Below are 26,582 nucleotides of genomic sequence, written 5' to 3' on the forward strand. Positions count from 1 at the left end.
AATATATTATTTTTAATTTTGATCGCATTTAAATTTCTTAAATTTTAACTAGCTTTTATGGTAAAATCTCATATTTTCAGGTTGAAAATTCAACTTTTTTAAAAAGATAATTCTTCTTTTTCGCTTTGAAAATAGACAGTTAAAAAATTAATTTATTCAAACAAAAATTCGTGGCTTTTGGTGGAAAATTAATCTTTTTAATTAAAAATTTAACCGTTTTTATTAAAAATTGAAATATTTTCTTAAAAATGATTCTTTTGTGGTTGAAAGTTCAACTACAAGATTGAAACTTAATGTACATAGTTTAAAGAACCATTATTTTGAATTAAATTTTATTGTTGAAAATTCGTTTCTCGCTTTACTTAGAAAACAATTTTTTTATCGGGAAATTTTTATCATTTCATGTTTGATTACCAAATCTTTCCTAAGTTAAAAATTAAACTTTTTGGTAGAAAATTTTCAACCATAAAAAAATATTTATTTGAGCAAAAAGACAAATTTTCAACAATCATATGAATTTTCTAACAAATAGTTAAATTTTGAACTTATACAGGACTTTGCAACCAAAAATGGAATAATAAAAATTGTGCAGTAAAAGAATTGTTTTTCAACCAAAGCCAGATACTAATTTTCAAAAAAAAAATATAATTTTCAACTTACGAGTTGAATTAAAAAAATAGTTGTTTAACAAAGTTAAATTTCAATCTCGTAGTTGAATTTCCAACCAAAAAGATTAATTTCTAATGAAATAGATCAGTTTTAAATCAAAATAGTTAATTGAAACTTAATTTACTTTATTAAACAAACTTTTTTCTTTAAAATTAAATTTTGTTTCTGGCTTTGGTTAAAAAAAAAAACAATTTTTTAATCGGCAAATTTTTATTACACTATTTTTGGTTGCAAAATCCTATCTGAGTTGGAAATTCAACTTTCGGTAGAAAATTCATGTAATTTTTGAAAATTTGACCTTTTGCTTTAATAACACAACCACACAAAAAAAAAGTTTGCGGACCTGGTAACAAGAAACACGTATTCCTATGGATTTTGGGGCGCTGAATTCAAATTCGGTATCAAAAATCACCCACCACGTCATGGCTGAGCCATAACCTCAAAAAATGACGAAAAATCATCCACTGAGGCAAATAAATTTCAAAATAATGCCAGTGATGCAAATTTTCACTTCAAAAATGTGTCGACAACTGTGAAGGATCAGCCCTTGCCTGATATCAACTTATTTAACATAACTTTACCCAACAGAACCTGACCTCACCTAACCTGAATTAACAGAAATTTATTGAACTACACGTAAAGCTCAGGAAGCATATTTTCCCAGTAGCAAATGTGTGCTACATCGATTGGGTCAACTCGAGCCTAACCTAGAAATAAATCTAACCTAGTCTAACCTAACCTTACAAAACACAATTAAACTGATTGTGTTGTCCCATTGTGTTTGCGATACCGTTTGAATTAGCTTGGGCTTAAACTGCAAAGAGATCAAACCTATCCTAACCTAAAAAAAACCTGACCCAACCTAACCTAACCTAACTTAACTTCACGTAACACAATTAAACTCATTGTGTTATCCCGTTGTGTTTGTGGTACCGTTTCATTCAGCTTCGGCTTAACCAACATAGAGGTTTAACGTATCCTAACCTAACAAAACCTGACCTAACCTAACCTAGCCGAATGAAATTCAACCACACGTGTAGCTATGTAATCGTAATTTAATAGGTTAACTTGACCTTAAACCACAAATGAATCTAACTTAACAGAACAGAATTTTGAAATTTTGAAAAACAGAAATTTTGCTTAACGCAACACAACTTAACTTAAGCGTTCCCGTTGTAACACAATAAGATTCATTTCATTGTACTACAGGTGTTTAAAAATTTGACGCAAATTAGGTTCTGTTAAGTTAGATTCATTTGTGGCTTAAGATCGAGTTACACTATTAAATATAGCACACATTTAAGACTGAGAACCGTATGCCTACATAGCTACACGTGTGGTTGAATTTCATTCGGCTAGGTTAGGTTAGGTCAGGTTTTTTTTAGGTTAGGATAGGTTAAACCTCTATGTAGGTTAAGCCGAAGCAGAATGAAACGGTACCGAAAACACAACGGGATAACACAATGAGTTTAAATCTGTTACGTGAAGTTAAGTTAGGTTAGGTCAGGTTTTTTAGGTTAGGATAGGTTTGACCTCTTTGCAGGTTAAGCCCAAGCTAATTCAAACGGTACCTCAAACACAACGGGACAACACAATCAGTTTAATTGTGTTTCGTGAGGTTAGGTTAGGTTAGGCTAGGTTAGATTTAATTCTAGGTTAGGCTCGAGTTGACCCATTCGGTGTAGCACACATTTGCTATTGGGAAAATATGCTTCCAGAGCTTTACGTGTAGTTCAATAAATTTCTGTTAATTCAGGTTATGTGAGGTCAGGTTCTGTTGGGTAAAGTTATGTTAAATAAGTTGATATCAGGCAAGGGTTGATCCTTCACAGTTGTCTGCATGTTTTTCAAGTGAAAATTTGCATCACTGGCATTATTTTGAAATTTATTTGCCTCAGTGCATGATTTTTCGTCATTTTTTGAGGTTATGACTCAACCATGACGTGATGGGTGATTTTTGATACCGAATTTAAATTCAGCGCCTCAAAATCCATAGGAAGACGTGTGTCTTGTTACCAGGTCCGCACACTTTTTTTTGTGTGGCTGCGCAATTATTGTTGTATTGTTGAAAATTCATCTCCCTAGTTGAAAATTAAACTATTTTAAATAGTTCATGCATTGTAAAATGCATGATTTTTTATTTTAAATGTTTTTTTTTTAATTTGGAAACAAAGAAATTTTAGTTTTAATTATTTTGTATTGGAAGAGGCCCTTTTTGCTTTTATTGAATTGAAAGGGGTGTAATTTTTCGTATTTTCTTCTGAATTGGAATGATTAATTTTTCTTTTTTAACAGTTTTATTAAGTTTCAGAAAATAAATTTTTATGCTTAATTTTTTTCGAAATGAAGTAAGAAAATTCTCTATTTTCAACATTTTTTCGAACTAGAAGGAAGCAAATTTTGATCATTCATTTATTTTGCAATTGGAAGAGGTTTTTTTCTTTCAAGTATTTTCATTAAATTGAAAATGAAAATTTCTTTATTTCAATCCTTTTTTCTACTATGGAAAAGGGTAATATATTACATTTAACCTTTTTTTAGTTTCAAGGGCGGAAATTTTGGTTTACAATTTTATCTGAATTAGACAAGAAAAATTTTTTTAATTTGAAAATTTGTATTAAGATAGAATGGAGTTCATTTTGGTGATTGACGAGTAATAAACAAATACAAAAAAATAGTTTTCTGAATTGCGAAAACTTTTTACTTTAAATTTTATATTAAATTGGAAGAGAGATTTATATTTTTTAATTAGAAATTCAAATTTTCAACTTGGAAAGGATTTTGCAACAAAAAATGGAATGATAAAAATTTTCCGATAATAAATTGTTTTTTAATCAAAGCCAGAAAAGAATTTTCAACAACAAAACTTAATTTTCAACTTAAGAGGTGAATTTAAAAAAATGGTTTTTTAATAAAGAACGTTAAATTTCAATCTTGTAGTTGAATTTTCATCTAAAAAGGGCTAATCTTTAACGAAATAGTTAAATTTTTAATGATAATAGTTGAATCTTTAAATAAAAAGATGAGTCTCCCACCGAGAAAATGATGAATCTTCATGCAAAAAAAATAACATACAAAATAGTTCATATCTAAATCAAGAATTTTATTTTTTAATAAAAAAAATCTATTCTCAAAAAAAAGGCAATGTGGTAAATATTTTAACCAAAACAGATTTTGCTTTGCAAGAAGATGAATTTCAAAGAAAATATATGAATTTTATATTTGAAAAGATTAATTTTAAGTTTCCGATATCAATTTTTAACAAAGAATGGAATAGATATATTTTCGAGTTAAAAATTAATTCTAAACCGATTTTTTGGGATTTTTCAGTCATCTTAAATAATTGAAAAACCCTTTAGGCATTAAAAATTTCTTTTTGAATAAGAATATTTGATAATTTTATTTTTAATGCATAAATAATATTGAGGAATAAAGAATTTTTTAATTGTTTAAATTTGGAAATTTTATAGTTTGGATATTTTATAACAGCAATTTGCCGTGGAGAATTTTATTCTTCAGGAATTCTCAAATTCGGTAATATTATGAAACGATTAATAAATTTCGAAAAATAAGATTCCCGAAACTTCAAAATTAACGGATTGCAAAATTCACGAATAATAATATTTCCAAATAATAAAATTCCTTCATAATAAAATTCCTGTATAATAAAATTCCCGGAGACTTTATAATATTACCGAATAGGAATATTCCCGAATAAAACTAGAAAATTCCCTAATTATAATATTCCAGAATTTGAAGAATTAAAAATTTGTTCAAGGAAAATTTTTTATTCCAAATTTTTTTAATAATTATTGTTATTTTAAATTAAAACAATAATTTAAAAAAACTTTAAACATCAAAAAATGTTTCTTTGATATAAATATTGGATTATTGTATTTTTCTTGCATTTTTCAAATTGTTTATTCTCGGAAATTTTGTATTTAGAGAATTTTCTAGTTCGGATATTTTACAATTATGCAATTTTCCACTTCGGGAATATTATTATTTGGGAATTTTATCATGCGGTAATTTTCCAATTCGGTAATTGTACAAAAGTCGGAAATTTTATTTTTCACGATTTTTCAATCCTCTCGGGTGTAGTTTAAAGTAATAATAAATCTTTTTCTCCATAATTAATTTTGTCTTCTTAATAAAAAAAAGTGAGTCCCCTTTCTGAAATCTTCAGTTTTTCTGAGATTAGAAAATTTCCTCGATTAGCAATAAATAGAACCAAAGTGTCAGTATTATAGCTTGAAAGAAGAATGGAGTTTTCTGGAAACAACAAAACTCAATCCCCATAGGAAATCAGGAAAGAAGAGCAAGTATTCTGCACGTAACGTAGCGATTGCGTGATTATTGACCGTGGGACTAATTCCATTTACTACCGAAAGAGGAAAACCATTCCCTCAATCGATAGGAAAAAATTATTAATTAATTAATCATTAATCAAATTAATCTTATATTATAATACGTATTTGTATTTTATTATATTAAGTTAATTTGCTTTTATTTATTTACTCTATTAGCATTAATTTAATAATTATTGATTAAAAATTATTTACAAAATTTTATTAAATTTATTGACTAACTCTTACAAAAATCTTTCAAAAGTTAGGGAATTTCTATTGTAGGCACTTTAAATAAATGTTAAGATTCATCAATTTAAAATTTATCAATTTTATATTAAAATTGTTTTATTCCATTTATAAAAGATCCTATTTTAAAATACTTAGAAGACTCAAATGTTCGTCTTTGAACATTAATAAAAAATTAAAAAATTAAATTTAAAAATCATAATTTTTGTGTGAAAATTCAACTGTTTAGATGAAAATAATCTTTTTGGTTGATTCTTGTTAGCAATTTATTTTCCTCCTTTTTTTGCTGTTGATGTCATCTAACGATTATATTTTAAGTTAATTTTCTGGTCGAATATTCAACAATTTGGTTTAGGTCATCCTTTTTAGTGGAAAAATTAACTTTTTTGAGAAAAATTCTTCTTTTTGGGTTTAAAATTAAACTATTTTGTTATAACATTATTATTTATATATTATATAAATAAAATTCAAATCCCTTAAATTATAATTTCTTTAGATTATTGAATTATTGAAAACTTATTGTTGAAAATTCATCTTTTGGCGTTAAAAGCTCAACTTTAAACAGAGTCGTCTTTTTTGTTTAAAAAATAATCTGTTGTAGGTAACAGTTATTTATCAGACTGGAATTAGTTCAATTTTCTGTGAAAATATGAATTTCCAAAAAGGAAGATTAATTTCCTACCAGGAAAGATGAATTTTTAACAAAATACATATATTTTTGAACAAATAGTATAATTTTTAAAGGAAAAATAGAGATTTTCTACCAGAAAAACAAAACTTTAGTTCTCAGTAAATATATATATATATATATATATTAAATTATAAACTAGATATAAATTTTCAACTGGTTGTCTGCAACCTTTTCTGCAACTAAAAAAAAAATAATTTTCAACAAAGTAGTTCATATTCAATCTCATTGTTTAAAAATGTGTTTTTTTATTTGTTTAAGATAAATTTATTTGACTGTAAATTTATTTATCATATTCTTTGTTAAACTTTATATTTTTTAGTTGAAAATATATCTTTTTTGGTGGAAAACTAATTTCTTTGATTCAAATTTCCTCTTTTTTGTTAAAAATGAAAATTTTTTTACTCAATTCATTTTTTATAGACTGATTTTCTTGAGCGAAATTTAATTTCTTATACTGAAAATGTTAGTTTTCCATTTTTTGTTACCAATTTGTTTAATTGATATTAACCTACTGGTGTAAAATTCGAACCAATTTATTAAAAATGTATTTTTTTATTGAAGGATCCTCTGTTTGTTTGGAAATTTAAATAAACTGTTGAAAATTTTTTTTTGTTTACAATTATTTTTCAACTTCAAATGTACTTATTTCATTGGTAATTGAAATTTTATGCCCTTTAGTTGAAAATTTATCTTTCATGTTGATAAACTAATCTTATTTATGAAAATTGTCCCTTTTTTATTAGAAATGAAACTGTTCGGCTGAAAATTAAATTTTCCGCTAAAAACTTATATTTTCAGGTAGAAAATTCATATTTTTGTTTCGAAATTAAAGCATTTTGTTCAAACTTGATCTATGTCGTCAAAAATTATGATTTTCGGATTGAAAATTCAAATGCTTTATAAAAAATGTGGCTTTTTGGTTGAAAATTTAACTTTTTTTAATTAAAATCTAAACTACTTTGCTAAACGTTTATTTTTGGTTAAACATTGGGTCACAGAAATTTTTGTGAAAACCCAATTCAAAATTTATCTTTTTGATTGAAAAATTGATTATTTTGTAAAAAAAAAAGTATACGAAAAATTGAAATTTTCTATTTTTGATTAAATATATCAGCTATTATATTTTTTATTGAGAATTCATATTTTTTGGATAATTTAACTTTCTAATCTTTTTCTTATAAGAAATATCTATGTAAATCGGAAATTCCATTATTAGGTTAAAAAATGAACTATTTTTCTGAAAATTTCATTGTTTTGTTAAAAATTGAAGTATTTTGTTTCAAAGGTTATTATTCGAAATTTTAACTGTCTTTTAAAAAATTCAATTGTTTGGTTGAAAATGCAATTGTTTTCGGTATTCAAAATTAATCCTGTGAAAGTCATATTTTTTGGATAAAACAAATGAATTAATTTTTAGTTTTTAATATAAAATATTATATAATAAAAATATTACAGGATTGAAACTCTGGTCTTGAAATATCAGGGAGAGCGAAAAATTTACAGCAAAAAATCAGAAAAAAATCAGGAAATTTTGAAAATGACGTATTGCAGCCACCATTAGTAAAAAAAATCTCGACAACAACAAAATATTGCTTGTATTTTTTCATTATATCTAATCTTGAAAAAGACATTTTTATCAGTATATCACTGCCCTTTTCGTACAGTTGACAAATATTATGACAACCAATGTATCCAGGGGGTATCCAAGGAAACATTCACTGAAAAAATATTATTGACAAGCTCTATTTTACACGATTTTTCACGAAAGTAAATAAATAAATAAAATAAATTGCAACAATTCCTGCAACAATTATTTAAAAATTCTCGTTGAGTTTTTTATCGCCTTTTCAGCGATTTAAACATTTTGTTGAAAAATGTTGTTTTTTTTAATTTATTATTTAAAAAAAAAATTAACTTCTCTATACTTTTGATCAAAATCTTATTTGTTTAACATTCGTATTTTTTATTAGAAAACTCAAATTTTTGGTTAAAAATCGAACTACATTGCTAAAAATTTATTTTTTTCAATTTAAAATTTAAGTACTTTGCTAAACATGGAACCGTTTTGTTAGAAATTATTTAGTTAAATATTTAATTATTGAAAAAAGAATCATATTTTTGTTGAAAATTTTACTATTTCGTTAAAAAAATGTTTCCTTTTTTTGTTAAAACTTCAGTATTTTAACCAAAAATGTAACTTGTTTATTTTTTATCAAAAATTAATTTGCTGGTTAAAAATTCATCTCTATGGTGAAAAATTAATTTTGTTAAATTTAATTATTCAGCTGAAAATTTGAGTATCTGTTGAAAAGTTATCTTTTTTGGTGGAAAGTTTGATCATTTTTATTTAAAATTTTACTATTTAGACAGAAAATTCATAATTTTTTATTAAAAATCCATACTTCTTGTTGAAACTTTAACTTTCGTCGAAAATATTAAATATTTTGGTTGAAAATGCAACTAATTTTGATACAAACTTCGTCCTTTTAGATTAAAAATTCATCTTTTAGGATAGTACATTCATATTTTTTATTAAATATTTAACATTTTAAGTGAAAATATAACTTGTTCATTTTTTATTAAAAATTTATTTTTTTGTTAAAAGTTCATCTGTTTGGTAAAAAATGTAACTATTTTTTCAAAATATAATTATCTTGTTGTAGATTGCCGTTTCTATTAAAAATTTGTCTATTTGGACAGAAAAATAGTTTTTCAGATTAAAAATTCATTTTTTTCATCATTTATCGTAAAAAATTCATCTTTTTTGTTAAAAATGTATCTTTTTGAATAAAAATTTTACTACTTTAGTACAAGTTAACCACTTTGTCAAAAATGTATTTTTTTTTAGTTGAAAGTTCATATCTGGTTAAAAATTAACTTTTCTGTTGAAAACTTATATTTTCGAGTTGAAAATTCGATAAGCTTTTTCACTTCTTGGTTCCAAATTTCCTCTTTTTTGTTTGAAAAATAACTTTTTCTTTTAAATTAATATTGTTGGTTTAAAAATTAGTTGTTTTTTTAATTAGTTCTTAAAACCGTCAGATCAACGTTTTCATTTTTGGGTGAAAAGTTATCTATTTTCCAGTTGAGAATTCAACTACTGCGTTGAAAATTCATCTTTTCCGATTGAAAATTCGTTTTTTTTTTAATTCCACATTTCTGATTTAAAAGTCAACTTTTTTTAAATTCAACTTTGTAACTTGAGAACTTAACTAGTTTGTTAAGAACTTGTCTATTTTAGTTGAACCTAATTAGTTGAAAATTCGTTTTCTGTTAATTAGCCTTTCAAATAAAAATTAAACAATTTCATTTCCGGGTAAAAATATATCTTTCTTATTTAAAAATTCTACTACATCTTTCCTCTTTTAAAATTCAACTATTTTCATTAAAAAATTAACTTTTGAGCTTGAAAACTTAACTATTTTATTAAAAATTTGGGTAACTGGATAGAAATCTAATGCTCTTCGATATCCCCACTACTGCCACTCACTCTCTTACTGTGCAATCTCCTCAAAACTCATGAAGATTCCTCACGAAAAATTTCAAAATTAATTCATCAATGTGTCACTTCTGTTCTGTGGCCCCACTATCACACCTTTTTTAATTTTTAATTTTATTATTATTATTATTAATTCAAGGTATCCGAGGTTACATGCAACTAAAAAGATGATTACCTAAAAGCTATATTTTTCATGATTTTTTACGACAGTGGCATCACTAGTATAATTTACAGCAATTTCTGCGACAATAATTTAAAAATTCTCTGTGAGTTTCTTTGATCGTATCTATACCAATATCATAAGAAAGCCCATTGTCATTTTTCAACGCATGAACAAAAGAGCTTTTAAGTCTCGTTAATACTCTCGGTAGAAAGACAGGATTATGATAGGAAAAGGGGGATTATCATGGCGTTATTAAAAATTTGAGTTTTAATATTTCACAAAGAGATTAAGGTGCTTTTTTAAGATTAAAGAATCTCGCGTCATTCATTGATAAACGATGTATGTAGATTAGGAAAATCTTATTTATTATTAATAGTAAATTCATTCAAGATAGTTGTGTCAACAATCAGACGACGCAAAAAATAGTTTTTCTATTTTTTTTCAATTTTCCAAAAATTATACTTTTTTACCAAAAAGATTAATTTTTTAGTAAAAAAGATCATCTTTTAACAAAACACATTAACTGTTAACTAAATAAGATACCGAAAAATCGAGTAGTTAAAATTTAAGATATTGTAGAACTTCATCTAAAAAATAGAATTTTCAACAAAATAGTTAAATTTTCTGAATTTTTAACAAAATAGTTTAATTTTCAATTGAAAAAATTAATTTTCAATTGCAAAAAAAAAGTCTTTAGAAAAATAGTTGACTCCTCAAGCAAAATAGGTTACCTTTTCAATAAAATAGTTTAATTTGTTACCAAGCAAATACATTTTTAAGCCAAAAAACATTTTTCAACCTGGAAGATCAATTTTCTACCAGAAAGCAGAATTTTTAACAATATGCATTAATTTTCAACTGAATCTTTTGAAAACGATGGATTTTTAAGAAATAAAATATTTAAATTTTCACTTAAAAAATGATTTTTTAATTTAAAACACAAGTTTAAATAGAATATCAAAATTTTAACTAAATAAATGAATTTAAAAGAAAAATGATACATTTTAAACCAAAAAGATTAATTTTTTTAGACTTTAAAAAAATGTCTTTAGGAAAAATTAAAAATGTCTAAATTAAAAAAGCTTTCAGTTGAAAATGTATTAAAGTAAAAAATTAATCTCGTTGAATCAAAATTCAACTAATTGGTTAAAAATTGAACTCCTGTATGAAAAATTAATTTTATTTACTTATTTCAATCTACCCATACCATTTTTTTTTAATTAAAAATTGATTGTTTTTAGTTTAAAATTCAACTATTAGGCTTATTAGTGAATTTATTTTGTTGAAAATTCGTCTTTTTAGGTTTAACATTCTATTATTTTCGTATAAAATTGAATTATTTAAATAAAATTCAGCTTTTCGATTGAAAATTCAACAATCTCGTTAAAAGTTATTCTGTTTGGTAAAAAATTGAACTAATTTGTTGAAAATTCGTTTTTTTTCGGTTGAATGTACGGGTTTTCATTTAAATAAAAATCTTTTATGTTTCAATTATCAACCATAATATTTTTCATTAAGATTCATAATTTTTGTTAAAAATTAAATTATTTTGTTGAAAATATTACTTCTCTATTTTAAATTCGTTTTTTTTTTTTAAATATAAATTCCGTTCTATGAGATTGAAAATTCATCTGTTTTCTAAAAAACTTTTTTTTAAATTAAAAAATTCATCTATTTGGATTGAAAAATAATTATTTATAAAAATTCACGTTTCTTGTTTGAAATTTCATTTTTTTAGCTGAAAATAGATTTTTCAAATTAAACTGTTTTCTAATCGTTTCTTTCTTTATCTTAACAATGTGAATATTTTCTTGAAAATTCAACTAGTTGATAAAAAATTAATTTTAAGTGATTAAAAGTCAATTTTTTGCCAAAAAATTAATTTTTAAATTTATAAACTTAACTCCTTTGTGGAAAATTCGTCTTTTTTAGTTCAAAATTCATATGTAGTAATAAAAATATTTGTTTGTTAAAAAAAATTTAACTTCAAATCAGGGAAAAATCAGAAATAAGTGCAGGAAAATTTGAAAATTAATTTTTTTGCTATTTAGTTTATTTATAATTATATGGTGCTCATTTTATGAATATTTTTCTTGATTATGAATCATGCATTCAGAATTTTAGGTAATTACCTGAAATAAATAATGAAACTATTTAAACATAAAATAATAATGTGCGCTCTGTCGGAGTTGCCTTCCAAAAATAAAAATACCAAAATACAATCAGGTCAATCAATTCGTCTCGAATAAAGGATTCTTTGTTATTCTTATACCAACTTTAAATAATTTAAATAAAAATATTTTTCTGTAAAAAAATCTATTTTTCAAATATTATCATTTATTGAAAAATAATTCGTTACTACTTATATAAATCAATCCATTTATTAAAATAAATTTGAAATTAATTAAACATATCATATCTAATATCTAGGTGAACTGGTTGCTAAAAATAGCGACCATTTGTAATTTATCATCCTCTGTAAGTCTCCCAAATAAAACTATTGATATTTATTTAATGATGAAGAAATTACTCAAATTGAATCACACCAATTATAAACTAAAACCTTTTAATTGTGATGAAACGTGAAATCTGGAGAAGATGATAAAAAATCTGTGCGAGTGAAAGTGAAAGAAATTTTGAAAACGAGGTCAATAGTGTCAAAAATTTCTGACCTCTCGAACCTGGTAAAACTCGGGTCGAGAAGTCGTAAAAAAAAAGTGGTAAAGTGGACATGTTCACTGTGTCATTTTTTCTCTGGACGATCTTAAGGTCGATAATCTACAAAAACGAGATCCCTGCAGATAATAGGAGAGAGTCTCAAAAGGATTCCCTAATTCGGGACAAGGAGAGGAGAGACTCAAGACGAGACTCCAAAGAAAATTCCCTCGTTTTGGTACATTGTGATAGGCGAAGACTTCACGTTAGACGTCATTCGCGACGATATTATGTTGATCGACATAGAAGGTGAGTTCAATTGAATTCAGGAGAAAATTTATTCAAAACTCGATAACCAGTTTTTTTCAATTGGAATACATAATATTGCGCAGTCTACTCATGTGAGTGCTTGCGCACTGCGCCCTTCCGCGACGCCACTGGTTTTTTTCAGACAATAGTGGCAACCGTATTTCGCCCTGCGCGCTGTGAAACTGCTTCGCCCAGCATTTCTAGAAATTACTAAACCGCGGGTGGCTAAATCGAGATTCAGATTTAGTGTATCGCGTTAGATCTGTCGCCCACTGTGGAGAGCGAAGTATAGCGGAATATACTATTCCTCACCAGAGAAATATGAAGTCAATGCGAAAATCTATTTTTATTAAAAAAAATTTAGTTCAATTTTTATTTCAACTATTCAAGCATTTAGTTAAAACTTCATTTATTTAAAAAAAATTTATCTTTGTTGTTGAATTTAAATATTTTCTTAATACAAAATCAAAATCTTTTTGGTTTAAATATCAATTATTACATTTTTCGTTAAGAATTGAACTTTTTGGTTCAAAATTCATCACTTAGGTTGAAAATTTAACAATTTTGTTTAAAACTTATGTAATTCAACTAAGAAATTAAATATTGTGTTTTCGTTTGAAAATTGATATTTTTTAGTTTAAATTTAACCCATTTAGTCTAAAGTTTATATTTTTGATTGAAAATGTAACTATTTGGTTTAAAATTCAAATCTATTTTGTAAATACAATATTTTTATTTAGAATCTTAGGAATTTCATTTTTTTAGTATAATTGTCTTTTTTTTTGTTTAAAATTACAAATATTCTCTTAAAAATTAAAATCACTTTTGTTTGAAATATTTACTATTCAATTTTTCGTTAACAATTCATATTTTTTGGTTCAAAATTCCACAACTTAGTGAAAAGATGAACTACTATGTTGAAAATTAATATTGATGGTTAAAGAATCATTTCTTTAAAATTCTTTAATTTTTCTATAATTTCTATTATTCATTTTTCTCCTGAAAATTAAACTGTTAAATTTAAAAATTCATTTATTTTGTTGAATATTGTTCTTTTTGGAACAAAATTCATTTTCTTGGTTGAAAATCCATCTGTTTTATTAGAGATTTCACCTTTCCTGGTTCAAAATAAAACAGTATGGCAGAAAATCAATCTTATTTGGTTAAACCATTTCACTATTATATTTTTTTTGAGAATTAACCTTTTAGCTTGAAAACTAATTTTTTTAACTGAAAATTTAAATCATGTATTGAAAATGAATCTTCTTTAGTAGATAGATCAAGCATTCAGATGAATAATTAATATTTTTTGCAAAATTTATATTTTTTCGAAAAAAATATTAAACTTTAAGGGTGAAAATTAATTTCTTTAAACTGAAAATTTGAATTATTTATTCATAATACATCTTTTTTAGTCGATAGATCAAGTATTTAGTTGAAAATTCACCTTTTTAGACAAATTTATATTTTTTAGAAAAAAAATGAATCTTCTTAGTTAAAAATTCATCTTTTTGGTTGCAAATTCATCTTTTCCGTTAGAAATTTTTGCCGTTTTTTTTAGAGTGAAACAGATTAAAACTTAATGGTTTTTAATTAATAATTTAACTATTTTTTTGCAAATTCTTTTTTCGTTAAATTCAAGTATCAAAAATAATTTAAATCTTAAGAAGATTAAAAAAATAAATGTAGGATTTTACAGTTTTTGAAAAAGAAGCTTTTTAAGAATTTTAAAAGGTTCCAAGAAAATAAACAACTTTCCTTTAAATGCCTGGAAAATTTTTGAATGATTTTTTATCAGGTAAAAAAAATTTAATTTTTTTAATTGGAAGAAAATCGGGAAGATTTTAAGGCAAATTTTTTTATTTATTTCAAAGAAGGTTTTAAAATTTTAAGAGTAATTAGAGTTAGTTCCAAATATATTTTAAAATTCGAGATGATCATCTTTTAGGCAGAAATTGAAGCTTTTCTGTTTAAAACATGTATTCTTTGGGTTGAAAATTGAACTATATTTTTAAAGACTGATTTAGTTTGCTTCAAAATTGATGTTTTTAGTTTGAATTTAAATCATTTGGTTGAAAATTGATTTATTTTGTCAAAAATTCGTCTTTTTGATGGAAATAAATTTTCTTAGTTGAAAATTCATCTTTTTTAATGCAACTGTTTGTTTAACAATTTAACTGTTTCGCTAAACATTTTTTTCTTTTGTTTAAAACTTCAGCTATTTGGTTTTCAATTCCACTATTTGATTAGAGATTAATTTCTGTATTGAAAGTTCATTTTTTTAGTTTAAAAAAACAATTGCTTTCTAAAAAATTCAATTTTTTATCTTGGAAAAAATAGAATACCTATATTAAATTATATTTTTAAAAATTCCACTCCCCTATTCTCGTGAAAAATTACCTTATTTCCCCTGTTTATAAATCGTTTTGTGCTCTGAAGTCTCTTAATATTGATAAACTGCTTCTAAAACTTTTCTTTTCATGGAATCCTGAGTGAAAATTTTAGGTGTAAGAGTGCTTCTAGATAATCAGATTATAAAACTTTCTACTCAAAAGATTTAACTTATTGGAAACTCAAGTTGTAAAAGATTTCTGTATTTTAATTATTTGTTTGCCTAATCCTCTTTTTATGTTATATTTTTTACACACTTAAACATCGTCTGGAATTTTAAATGATTATATTACTATATTGATTTATTTGAAAATAAATAATATTAAACAAAATATTAAATTAAACGAAGCAATAAAAGATCCATCTATTTCGTTGAAAATTTAACTATTTTGTCTATAATTAATTTTTTTCTTAAATTTATTTTTTTAACTAAAAATTTGAAGATATCATTGCTGTCTGAAAACCGATCAGTTCCAGATAAAAATTCAACAATTTTGTTGAAAATTTCAGTTTTTTTTGTTTGAATTCTTCTTATTGGTAGAAATTTATTCTTCTTGGTTGAAAATTAAAATACTTGCTTGAAAGTTGAATTGTATATTTTAAAAATAATTTTATTAGGTAAAGATGTAATTTTTATTTAAAAATTATTTTTTACTGAAAATTTTACTATTCTATTTTTTATTGAAAGTGGATCGCTTTTAGTTTAAAAAGCTAACATTTGGATGTAAATTTATGTATTTTTAGCAAATTCCTCTTTTCGGTAGAAAATTTATTTCCTTGATTGAAAATTCAACTTCTTGATTGAAATTCGAACTATACTCTGTATAAAAATTAATTTTTTTAGTTGAAACTCCATCTCGCTCGTTAAAAATTTGTTTAAAATTTCACATTTTTTTAGAGTTTGATAAAAAATTTCTTTAACAGAAGATTGGAATTTTTTGTTACTGAAATTTCGTAGTTTTTGGTAAAAAGTTAATCTTCATGAATTAAAATTGATCATCTTAGTGAAATATCAGTCTCTTTGGTTTCAAATTGAATTGTTTGGTCAAAAATTTATATTTTTAAATTAATTTTTTAAACTGAAAATTAAATTTTCCATAATTGGCCAAAAATTGATTGTTTTTATTTCAAAATTTAGAACTTTTGTTGAAAATTTCCGTTTTTTTTATTCGTCTTTTTTGGAAGAAAATTAATTCTCTTGATTGAAAATTCAACTATTTAATTGAAAGTTTTAATTGAATTTTTATTAACTGAAAATGTAATAATCCCTTTTTCTTGAAAATTGATCATTTTTAGTTAAAAATTCAACAATTTGGTTATAAACTTTTTTAAGGTTTAAAATTAATTTTTGGATCGAAAATAGAGATATTTCATTATTGGCTAAATATTTATGGTCTTTGGTTAAAAAGTCCACAATTTTGTTGAAAATTTCAGTATTTTTTTTTGAGAATTCGACTTTTTTATAGCGAAAATTATTTTATTAATTGAAAATTAAAACTTTTAATTGCAATCTGAACTATTTTCTTGAAAAATCATTTTATTATTTGACGATTAATTTCTTTGGTCCAGAAATAATATAAGGTTGAAAATTCGATTTTGGATTGAAACTCAATTGTTTCTGCCGAAAATTTAATTATTATATTTTTGTTTGAAACATTATGGGTTTCAGCTGAAAATGCAACTATTTAATTTTTCATTAAAATTTCATGTTTTTTGGTTAAAAAGTTAAGTACCTGCATAATTTTTTTAATGGGAAAATTTAAATATAACATTATAGGCTAAAAATGTACTATTTTTAGTTCAAAATTCAATAATTTGGTTGAAAATTAAATTATTTAGTTGCGAATTCATCTTTTTGGTAGAAAATATCTTTTCTTGATTTAAAAGATAACTGCCTTGTTAAAAATTGACCTATTTTGTTAAAAAATTAATTCAATTTTTAGAAGATCCATGTCTTTAGATAAAATTTGAATATTTCGTTAAAATTTCTTTAATTATTTGCTTGTTAGAAAAATTCAACGATTTTGTTTTGAATTTATGTATCTGTTGAAAATTTATAAATTTTGTTGATATACTTTTTTAATTAAATTTTAAACTAAGAATTTAAATATACCATTACTAGCTAAAAACTGATCGTCTTTAATCCAAAATTCATTCGTTTTGTTAAAAATTTATCCTTTCAGGTAAAAAATTTATTTTCTGGTTGGAAGGTTTAACTGATTGCTTTAAAGTTGAATTAATTTGTTTAAAAAATCATTTTATTATTTAAATATTCATCTCTTTAGTTTAAAATGTAATAATTGTTTAAAAATTCGAGTTTTGGTTGAAAATCAGTTTTGTCAACTGAATTTTTTATTTTATTGAAAATTCAATCAATACATTTTTTATTAAAAATTCCTGTTTTTGGTTTGAAAATTCAACTACATAAATAATTGTTTGACGAAAAATTTAACTAAAGTTGAAGATTCATATTTTTAGTAGAAAATTGAATGGCTTTATCAAAAAAATTTTTTTTTTAATTAATTTAAAATCAACTAAAAAATTTATTTTGAACTCATTGAAAATTTAGATATTTTCTTGTAAATTCGTGTTTTTTGATAAAAAAATTAATCTTCCTGATGGAAAATTGTTCTTTTTGTTTGAAAATTGATCATTTCCATTATCTGTGAGTGGTAGGCTAACCAATGAAGTTACCGGGACGTTAAGGTCAACGCACCGCTCACGTATGGTGACGTTCGCGGTTCAATTCCGGGCCCAGGCAGATTTTTTTTGTATTTTTAAATATTATACCATTAATCTACAATATTGTTTAATCAGTAAAAATTGAACATAATTAGATAAATTATTCCAAATTTTATTTACAATTTTTTAAATAATCAAGTTTTGAATTCTTAATGCTGGATTTTCATAAAATCTAATCCGAGTATTTTATGAACGAATGAGAGAAGTTCTTGACACAAATCTGGCGACCCTGATAAACACCCCTAACAACCACACAGCACGCCAGCGTTCGCGTTTTAACGATCGATGAAAACATCAGATTATTAAAGTTAAACACCGTTTAATTCTAAGCACATATTTTTAGGGAAATTAGAAATGAAAATAACGAGCCAATCGGCGCAGACAAAAAATCAGTCGTTCTTAAAAAATATTTATCAGTTTCATTATGTTCTAAGTTACTTTCTAGGAGGTTAATAAATGTTATAAACCAGGGTGAAAAACCTCGAATTTACCAAGGCAAGTTTTTCAAAGTTAAAGCATTTTTTGAAGAGCATTTTTTTACATTTTAACATAAAATAAAGTAGCAATGTTTTTCAGTTTTTAAAATTTGAAAATTCATTTTTTTATTTGTAGAAAATTTAAGTTTGATTGAACTTTTTTTCTATTGACTGAAAACTTTTTCTCAGTTGAAAAATCAACTTTTTTTGTTTATTATTATTTTTTGGCCGAATTGAACAGTTTTAAATTTAAATTAAAATATTCTTTTTTGAAAAATCAACGAGAAACTTTTTCGTCATGTTTTTCAAGATTCAAGTATTTGAATAAAAATTCATGCATTTTGTGAAAAATTCGTCCTTTTTTGTATAAAATAAATATTCTTTATGCATTATGAAAAAAAAAATTTTTTGCTTAATAATTCAAACACTTGGTAAAAAGTTCAATTTTTTGTTGGAAAAATAAATTTTTTATTATGAATTCAGATTTTGCGTTGTAAATTGAAGTATTTGGTTAAAAATTTAACGATTCTTATAAAAATTCATCTATTTAGTAGAAATTTAACTTCTTTGTCGAAAAATAATATTCCTTTGGTGTTAAGAAATAAATTTTTTTATAGTTAATTCGTCTCTTTGGCTTCAAAATTTAACAGTTTAGCTAAACATTTTTTTCTCCCTTGACTGCAAAATCTTTTTTAGTTGAACATTCAGGTTAAGATTTTTTTGAGTTCAAAATTCATATATTTTACTGAAAATCGTCCTCTATGATAGAAAATAAATCTTCTTGATTGAAAAATAATTTTTTTCCTTGAAATTTCAGCAGTTTGGTTTAATTTTTACTCTCGCATGGCTAACCAATTTTTCTCGTTCGAAAATTCAACTTTTATTAAATTTGCATCCTTTCTGTTTTAATTCAACTGCCTTTTATTTGAAATTGAACATTCTTTTTTTTCATTATTAATTGTTGCACTTTTATTTTTAAAAATTTTTGTTCTTTGTTTAAAAGAAACATTTTCATTTGGCTGAACATTCTATAATTTTATTTGACAATGAATTTTTTTATTGAAAATTTAGCTTTTTGATATTTGTTTAAAAATAAATATTTTTTTATTAAAAATTCAACTATTTTTCCGAAAATTTTTAAACCTTGTTGAAAATTAATTATTTCAAATTCTTTTTTTTTGTTGAAAACCCAACTATTCCATTTAAAAATTCTTCAGTTTGTTTGAAAATTTGACTATTATATTTGCAGACGAAAAAATTCTCTTTTTAGTGAAATATTAAACTATTTTCTACAGCATTGAATAGTCTTCTTACAGTTTATGTATTTTTGTGTCTTTTGTAGTAAAAAATTAATCTTTTTACTAAAAAATTTAACTACCTTACTTTGAAGCTCAACTTCTTTGTTATAAATGCACGTTTTTTATTCAGAATTCAACTGTTTAGTTGGTAATTTAACTATTTTGTTAAAAATGTGCTTTCCTTTTTTTAATATAAATTCTTTAAACTGAAAATGTAATTAATACATTTTTAATTGAGAAAGTATGTTTTTTATTTCAAAGGTCAAATATTTATTTGAAAGGTCATATTTTTAAAATAAAATTAATCTTCTCGTTTAAAAGTTCAAAAATTCCTTTTGAACTGAAAATTTAACTATTTAATTTTTAGTTAAAAATGTATCTTTCTTATCTGAAAATTCAACTATTTGTTTGAAATTTTATGTATTTTTTTGAAAAATCGTCTGAAATGGTATAAAATTAACCTTTAGTATTAAAAATTTAACTATTTCAGTTAAATATTTATCCTTTCAGTCAAAAATTCCCCTTTTTGATTCAAAATTCAACTTGTTTAGTTTAAGATTCAGGATTTTGTTAAAATTTCGTTTTTTTGTTGTTAAAAATTAATGTTCTCAATTAAATATTCATCTTTTTTCTGAAAAATTGATTGTTTTTTCTGAAAATTGATCTATTTGATTTAAAAACACAGCAATTATTTAGTTGAAAATTAATTTTTTAAACCAAAAATTCAACTATTTTACTTTTGTTTAAAAAGGGAACTTTTGTTGTCATAGATTCAAGTATTTGAATGAAAATTTATGTGTTTTATTAGTTGTTTTCATTATTCTTCGAATTAATATACACAAATTAAAAAATGATAAATTATTTTTTCTATTATTGTTTAATTAATAAGTGGATCTTGACCACATTTTTGAAATATCTTTTAGTATAATTGGTTAAAGCTTTCTAAATTAAAAATATTAATTAAAATCCTTGAGAAACTTGTTCCATTCAGAAATGACGTATTCTAACAAAATTATTAACATATAAACAATTATTTATTATTTTTACAAATATTCATTATTATTTTCACGGATTTAGCTATTTACAAGAACATAAAAAACTTATTTATGTCAACTATTTATAAATTTTACGTTTATCTATTTTTACCGAAATTTAAACAATCTCAAATATTTATTTTTTTAATTCTGCAGACAATTTTTTTACCGTTTGAACTTTTTAATTATCTCATGCTTAACGAGAGAATTGGACATCACGTGCACAGTTTTTACAGATGGCTTCCATTGGAAAATTGGACGTTCTTAAAAATAACTTCATCATAATATTTGGCTTTCAACGTTGGTACATTGAATCCGTGGACTCATTACACTATTTTTTATTCTTTTTTATTAATTTTTTTTTTATTTTTGGGTTGCAAACTTTTTTTGGTCGAAATTAAATTTTTTTGTTGAGTACTCTTCATTTAAGTTGATAATTTATCTATTTTGTTGTTGTTGAAATAATAACTATTTAGATAAATTTTGTTGTTTTTAAAAGTTAATTTTTTAAACTAAGTATTCGATTGTTAAATGTGAATTGTCTCTTTTTTGATGTAAAATTTAATTAAATTTTTGAAAGTTTTTCTATTTTCTTAACTGAAAATGTAACTATTTTGTTAAAAATTCGTTTTCTTTTTTCGAATGAAAATTAAAATTTGAATAGGAAATTCGACTATTCAATTTTTAGTTAGTGATTTCTATTTTTTAGTTGAAAATTTAACTATTTGTTTAAAAAATTATATATTTTATTGAAAATTCTTCTTGTTTAGTATAAAATTATTGGTCTTGGTTAAAAATGTCTCTTTTGGGTTGACAATTCTACTATACTAGCTAAAGATTCATCTCTTTCATGGAAAACCTGACTATTACAATCAAATTTTTTTTCTCAACGATTTACCTTTTTGGTTAAAAATTGAAATATTAGTATACAAATTCTTTTCTTTTTTTAAATATTTTCATCTTTAGATGGAAATTGAAATATTTCGTTGAAAATTCTTATTATTTTTTTATTGTTGGTTTTTTAAATAAAAATTTAACTAATACATTTTTGGTTGAAAATGTATCATTCCGAGCTGAACATTTAACTATTCGATAAATAATGCAACTATTTGTTTGAAAACTATGTATTTTGTTGAAAATTTATATTTTCTAGTTAAAAATGAAACTATTTGGTAAAAAGTTAATCATATTTTGTACTTCGTTAAAAATTCCTGTTTTTGGTAAAAATGTAACATTTTGGTTACAAATTAATAAAATCATTTTTATTTTTTAAATTAACCTTCCTAGTAGAAAATTCATCTTTTCGGTTCAAAATTTAACTGCTTAGTTAAATTTTTTTCCGTTTGAAGATTCATCTCTTTAGTTGAAAATTTAACTATTTTGAAAAACATTATTTTTTGTTTGGTTAAAGATTTAACTTTGATTTAAATTTTAAGTATTTGGATAAAATTTGGTTGTTGAATATTTGGTTTAGTTGATTTTTTTTACTTTTTTGTTCAAGATTCGTATTCTTTTGTTATTATTGATTTTTTAACTAAAAATTTAATCAGTAAATTTTTCATTAAAAATCTATCTTTTCTGGTTGTGCATTAAACTATTTGTTAGAAAATTCAATGGTTTGTTTAAAAATTAAGCCACTTTGTTAAAAATTGGTGTATTTTGTAACAAATTCGTCTTTTAGGTCGAAAATTCATCTTTTTGGTTAAAAATTCAAATAGTTGGTTAAGAATTTATCAAATTGTTTTGATTTTTATAATGAATCTACTTGATTAAAAATTCATCTTTTGGGTTTAATATTCCACTTCTTGATTGAAAATTCAACTAGATTGATAAAAATAATTTTTTAAAGATTCATCATTTTAGTTCAAATTTTAAATATTTGGCTGAAAATGTATCTTTTTGAGTTATAACTTCAACTATTTGGTAAAAAAATGTAAATATTTTGTTGCAACATTGAAGTTATTTTGTTGAAAATTCATCTGTGTTTGCAGAAAATTAATATTCAGAGTTAATTTTTTTTTAAAGATTCTTCACTTTGGTTGAAAATTTAAACATCTTGATAAGTAAATATTTATTGGTTAAAGATTCCTATTTTTAAATGAAAATTTAATTATTTGGGTACGAATGATTTTTTTCGTCGAGTATTCGTTTTCTTAGTTGAAAATTTAACTATTTGCCAGTTCATGTATTTTTTTATTGTTGAATAATTTTTTTGAAAGTTTAACTGCTTGGTTAAAAATGTTACTATTTTGTTGAAAATTTATCTTTTTTTTATTCTTATTGGTTGAAAATTCATCTTTCAAATTAAAAATAAAATCATTTTAAATAAAAATTGAAGGTTCACAATTTAATTTGAAAATTCATGACTGTGGTTTAAAATTTAATTATTTTCTTAAAAAATATTTTTTCAACTTTGAAATTAATTTTTTTAAACAAAAATCCAACTATTATATTTTTTATTAAAAATTGATCTTTCTTACTTAAAAAATCATCTCTCTGGTTTAAAATTTAATTATTTTCTTAAAAAATATTTTTTCAAGTTGGAAATTAATTTTTTTAAATAAAAATTCAACTATTATATTTTCGGTAAAAAATGGACCTTTCTTACTTAAAAGTTCATATATTTTCTAGAAAAATTGACCTTTTGACAAAAAATAGATCTCCTTGGTGGAAAATTCATCTTTTTGCTTTGAAATATTTATCAAGAGCACTCGTAGCGAACTCCGCAATAAAGTTTTACAATGCCTTCAATTTTGCACATGCTATCACTGAAAATAAAAATAAAAGTTTTAATTTTATTTATTTCTATAGCCAACTTTGATGGTCATGACATTTTAGTAACATTTTTATTTCGTTATCTAAATAAAATTTTCCGGGCTTTTATTCACAGACAAAGTTGATTTTCCATGTAGGTTTAAAACATTTTTAGAATAAAAGACTTTTAGCAGCACTTAACATATTTATCCTTGCATGGCATGGCATTTTGGCGAGTGGGTTGTAAAAAAAAATTCTGAATGTGAGGTTTATTCTTACGCTTCATGGCATTTTTTTAAATAGTTTAGCAGGGCTGAAAGTGGAATTAAAAGTATATAAAATATTATGTTAAATTAAAACTTATTTAATATGGTCGATTTAGTTGAATTAATACATTTTTCTGTAAACGTTGAAAATATATAATGGATTTTTTTTCTTGTTAAGAATTAACTGTTTCAATGAAATATTTATCACTTTAGTTTAAAATTTCTGTTCTTTGTTTAAAATTCAAGTTTTCCGCTTATAGATTCATCATTTTCGTTGAAATTTCATCAATTTTGTTAAAAATGTTACTATTTCATTATTAGTTGTAGATTGATTTTTTTTAATGAAAATTAAACTATTTGGGTAAAATTTAACGGTTATATCTTTCTGGTTTGAAATTCATCATTAGCGTTAAAAATGAACTATTTTAGTTAAATACTTATCATTTTTATTGAAAATTCCTCTCCTAGTTTTAAATATAACTTTTCTCGTTACATTAATAATTTTCGTTAAAATTTTATCTTTTTAAGTTAAAAATTAAACAATTTTGTAGAGAAGTAAACTATTTTTTGAAAATGCATGTATCATGTTAAAAATTTGCCTTTTTATATGAAATTAATCTTTTTGGTTGAACAATCATCTTCAGTTAAAAATTAAAATTTTGTAGTTAATAAATAAACTATTTAGTTAAAAATATATCTTTTATAGTTAAAGATTGAACTATTTGCTAAGAAATTCATATATTTGTTTTAAAGTTGATTTATATTATGGGAAATTCGTCATTTTTGTTAGAAAATTAATTTTTTAGTTGAAAATTAAATTTTTTATTGAAAATTGAATTACTGGGTTCAAAGTAAAACTACTTAACTACTTACTTGAAAATATATTTTTTTGTACAAAATTTATCTCTGGTGGAAAATTTAAATAAAACATATTGATTTGAAGATTAATCTTTTCGTAGAAATTTGAACAATTTTTACAAAAATTATTATTTTATAATTAAAGATTTATCCCTTAGTTTGCAAATTGGACTATTCAATTTTTAGTTAAAACTAAACGGTTTGGTTGTAAATTGCGATCTATTCTAGATAAAAATTAAACTATTTGGCAGAAACTTAAACTATTATGCATAAAATTATATATTTAGTTAAAGATTCGTCTTTCTTTGTAGAAAATTTGTCTGTATTGTTAAAAATTCCTCTGTGAAAAATTAATCTTTCGTCTAGAAGTTTCATCTTTTCGGTTGAAAATGTTACTATATTGTTAAAAATTTGATGTTATTATTGTAGATTCATGACTTTGGTAGAAAATTGATGTTTTTTGTTGAAAATTCGTTTATTTAACAAAAAAAGAATATTTTTTGTAGAATATTAATCTATTTGGTTAAAAACAATTCTTTTATTTGTTAAAGGTTCATTTCTTTAGTTGAAAATTTGGTAATTTGGTAAGATCTTTTTTTTTTATTATCGATCACTCTGGTTGAATATCTGAGTATACCATTTTTAGTTGAAATTGAATCTTTTTCAGTTGAAAATTCAACTATTTGGTTGAAAATCTATATATTAAAAAAAAAAATTTGTAGAAAATTATTCTTTCTACTTAAAAATTATTCTTTTGAGTTAAAAATTCAATCCTTGGTCAAGAATTGCACTGCTTCGTTAAAAATTCATTTTTTTGGGTTGAAAATGCATCTATTTGTTTAAAAATTTTACTACTTTATTTAATTTTTTTAAATTATCATCTCTTGGATTGATAGTTGAACTATTCTTTTTGAAATTGATTTTCTTTTTTTTTTACTTCTTAATGTTGAAATTTAACTATTACATTTTGAATTGGAATATCTTTTTATTTTAAATGTTATCTATTTGGTTGAACACTTATAATTATATTAGGTTAATAATTCTTCGTTTTCTGGAATAAAATTAATTTCCTTGGTTAAGAATTCGTCTTTTTTGGTTAAATGTTACTGTTTTTTTTTATTTAACATTAAAATCTGTTGGGTTGAAATATCAATTATTAATTTTTTGGTTAAGAGTTTATCTTTTCTTGTGGAAAAACAAGCACAGGAAGATTCATAATTTTAATTTTAAAATTCTCTCTTTTTCAAAAATTGAACTACTCACCTTCTTTGGAAATTTAACTATTTTGTTCAAATTTGGTTTTAAATTTCTTCTTTTTTTATTTGACAATTTAACTATTCCAGCCAAAAATTTTACTATTTAATTGAACATTTTTTTTATTGTTTTTTTACGGCAAAGTTGACTAATCGAATTGAATATTTCATCATTTCGTTTGAAAATAAATTTTTTTAACTAAATATTTATTTGCTCCATTTTTTGTTAAATTATTATCTTTTGTAGTTAACATTCAAAACTGTTTGTTTGAAAATTAATGTATTTTTTGAAAAGTCAACAATTCCAGTTTAATATTCATTATTTCTGCTGATTTTTTTTTAATTCCAGAAATTCTGTCAAAATATTATAATTTTAGTTGGAAATTCATCACTTTGGTTAGAAATTTAACTTTTTAGTTGAAAATTTCTACTAAATTTTTTATGCATAAAAAAAAATAAAAATATAAATTATAAATAATCATTAAAAAGCTAGTGAGAAAAATTTGTGGTAATATACAATTGAAACATTTACTTAATTATTTATTAAGCTTGGTAGCTGGCAAATATTTTTGAACCCAGAAAGAAAAATTAATTTATCAAAAATGGTGGCCTATCTGAGGTATATATTGTATACATTTTTTTGCAGAAGTTTAAATAGTTACTGGTTAATTAATTTAAAAATATTTTAATTCTGTAACATCTTAAAATAATTTTAATTGCAGAAAAATGACGAAATTAAAGGCTATTAAAATCGAGTGTTTGCTTATTAATGAAGATACTGATATTTTATTTATAGCCTAACTTTGATGCGACTCATCATAAAGTCTTACCAGCAATAAAGTACCATAACTTTGATAATATCCGATCAAACTTCAATGTAGCCTCTTTGTTTAAAGCTTATTTTGCAAATTTGTTTATGATTAACTTGA

General features: G+C 23.4%; 1 protein-coding gene across 10 annotated transcripts in view; it reads left to right on the top strand.

The window, feature by feature from the left end:
• Window positions 1-26,582, top strand: part of LOC117175996 (cAMP-specific 3',5'-cyclic phosphodiesterase) — an 873,036-nt gene that overhangs the window by 510,448 nt on the left and 336,006 nt on the right. The window contains exon 1 of one of the 10 annotated variants that reach the window (XM_033365922.1): window positions 12,050-12,581. The exons of the other annotated variants lie outside the window; for them this stretch is intronic. Coding sequence (XP_033221813.1) covers window positions 12,349-12,581 — 233 coding nt within the window. The 5' untranslated portion in view covers window positions 12,050-12,348. Of the gene's footprint in view, window positions 1-12,049; window positions 12,582-26,582 lie in introns of those variants that run through there. 10 annotated transcript variants of the gene reach the window in all.

Source organism: Belonocnema kinseyi, chromosome 7 (genome assembly GCF_010883055.1).
Source record: "Belonocnema kinseyi isolate 2016_QV_RU_SX_M_011 chromosome 7, B_treatae_v1, whole genome shotgun sequence".
NCBI classification, from domain to species: Eukaryota; Metazoa; Arthropoda; class Insecta; order Hymenoptera; family Cynipidae; genus Belonocnema; species Belonocnema kinseyi.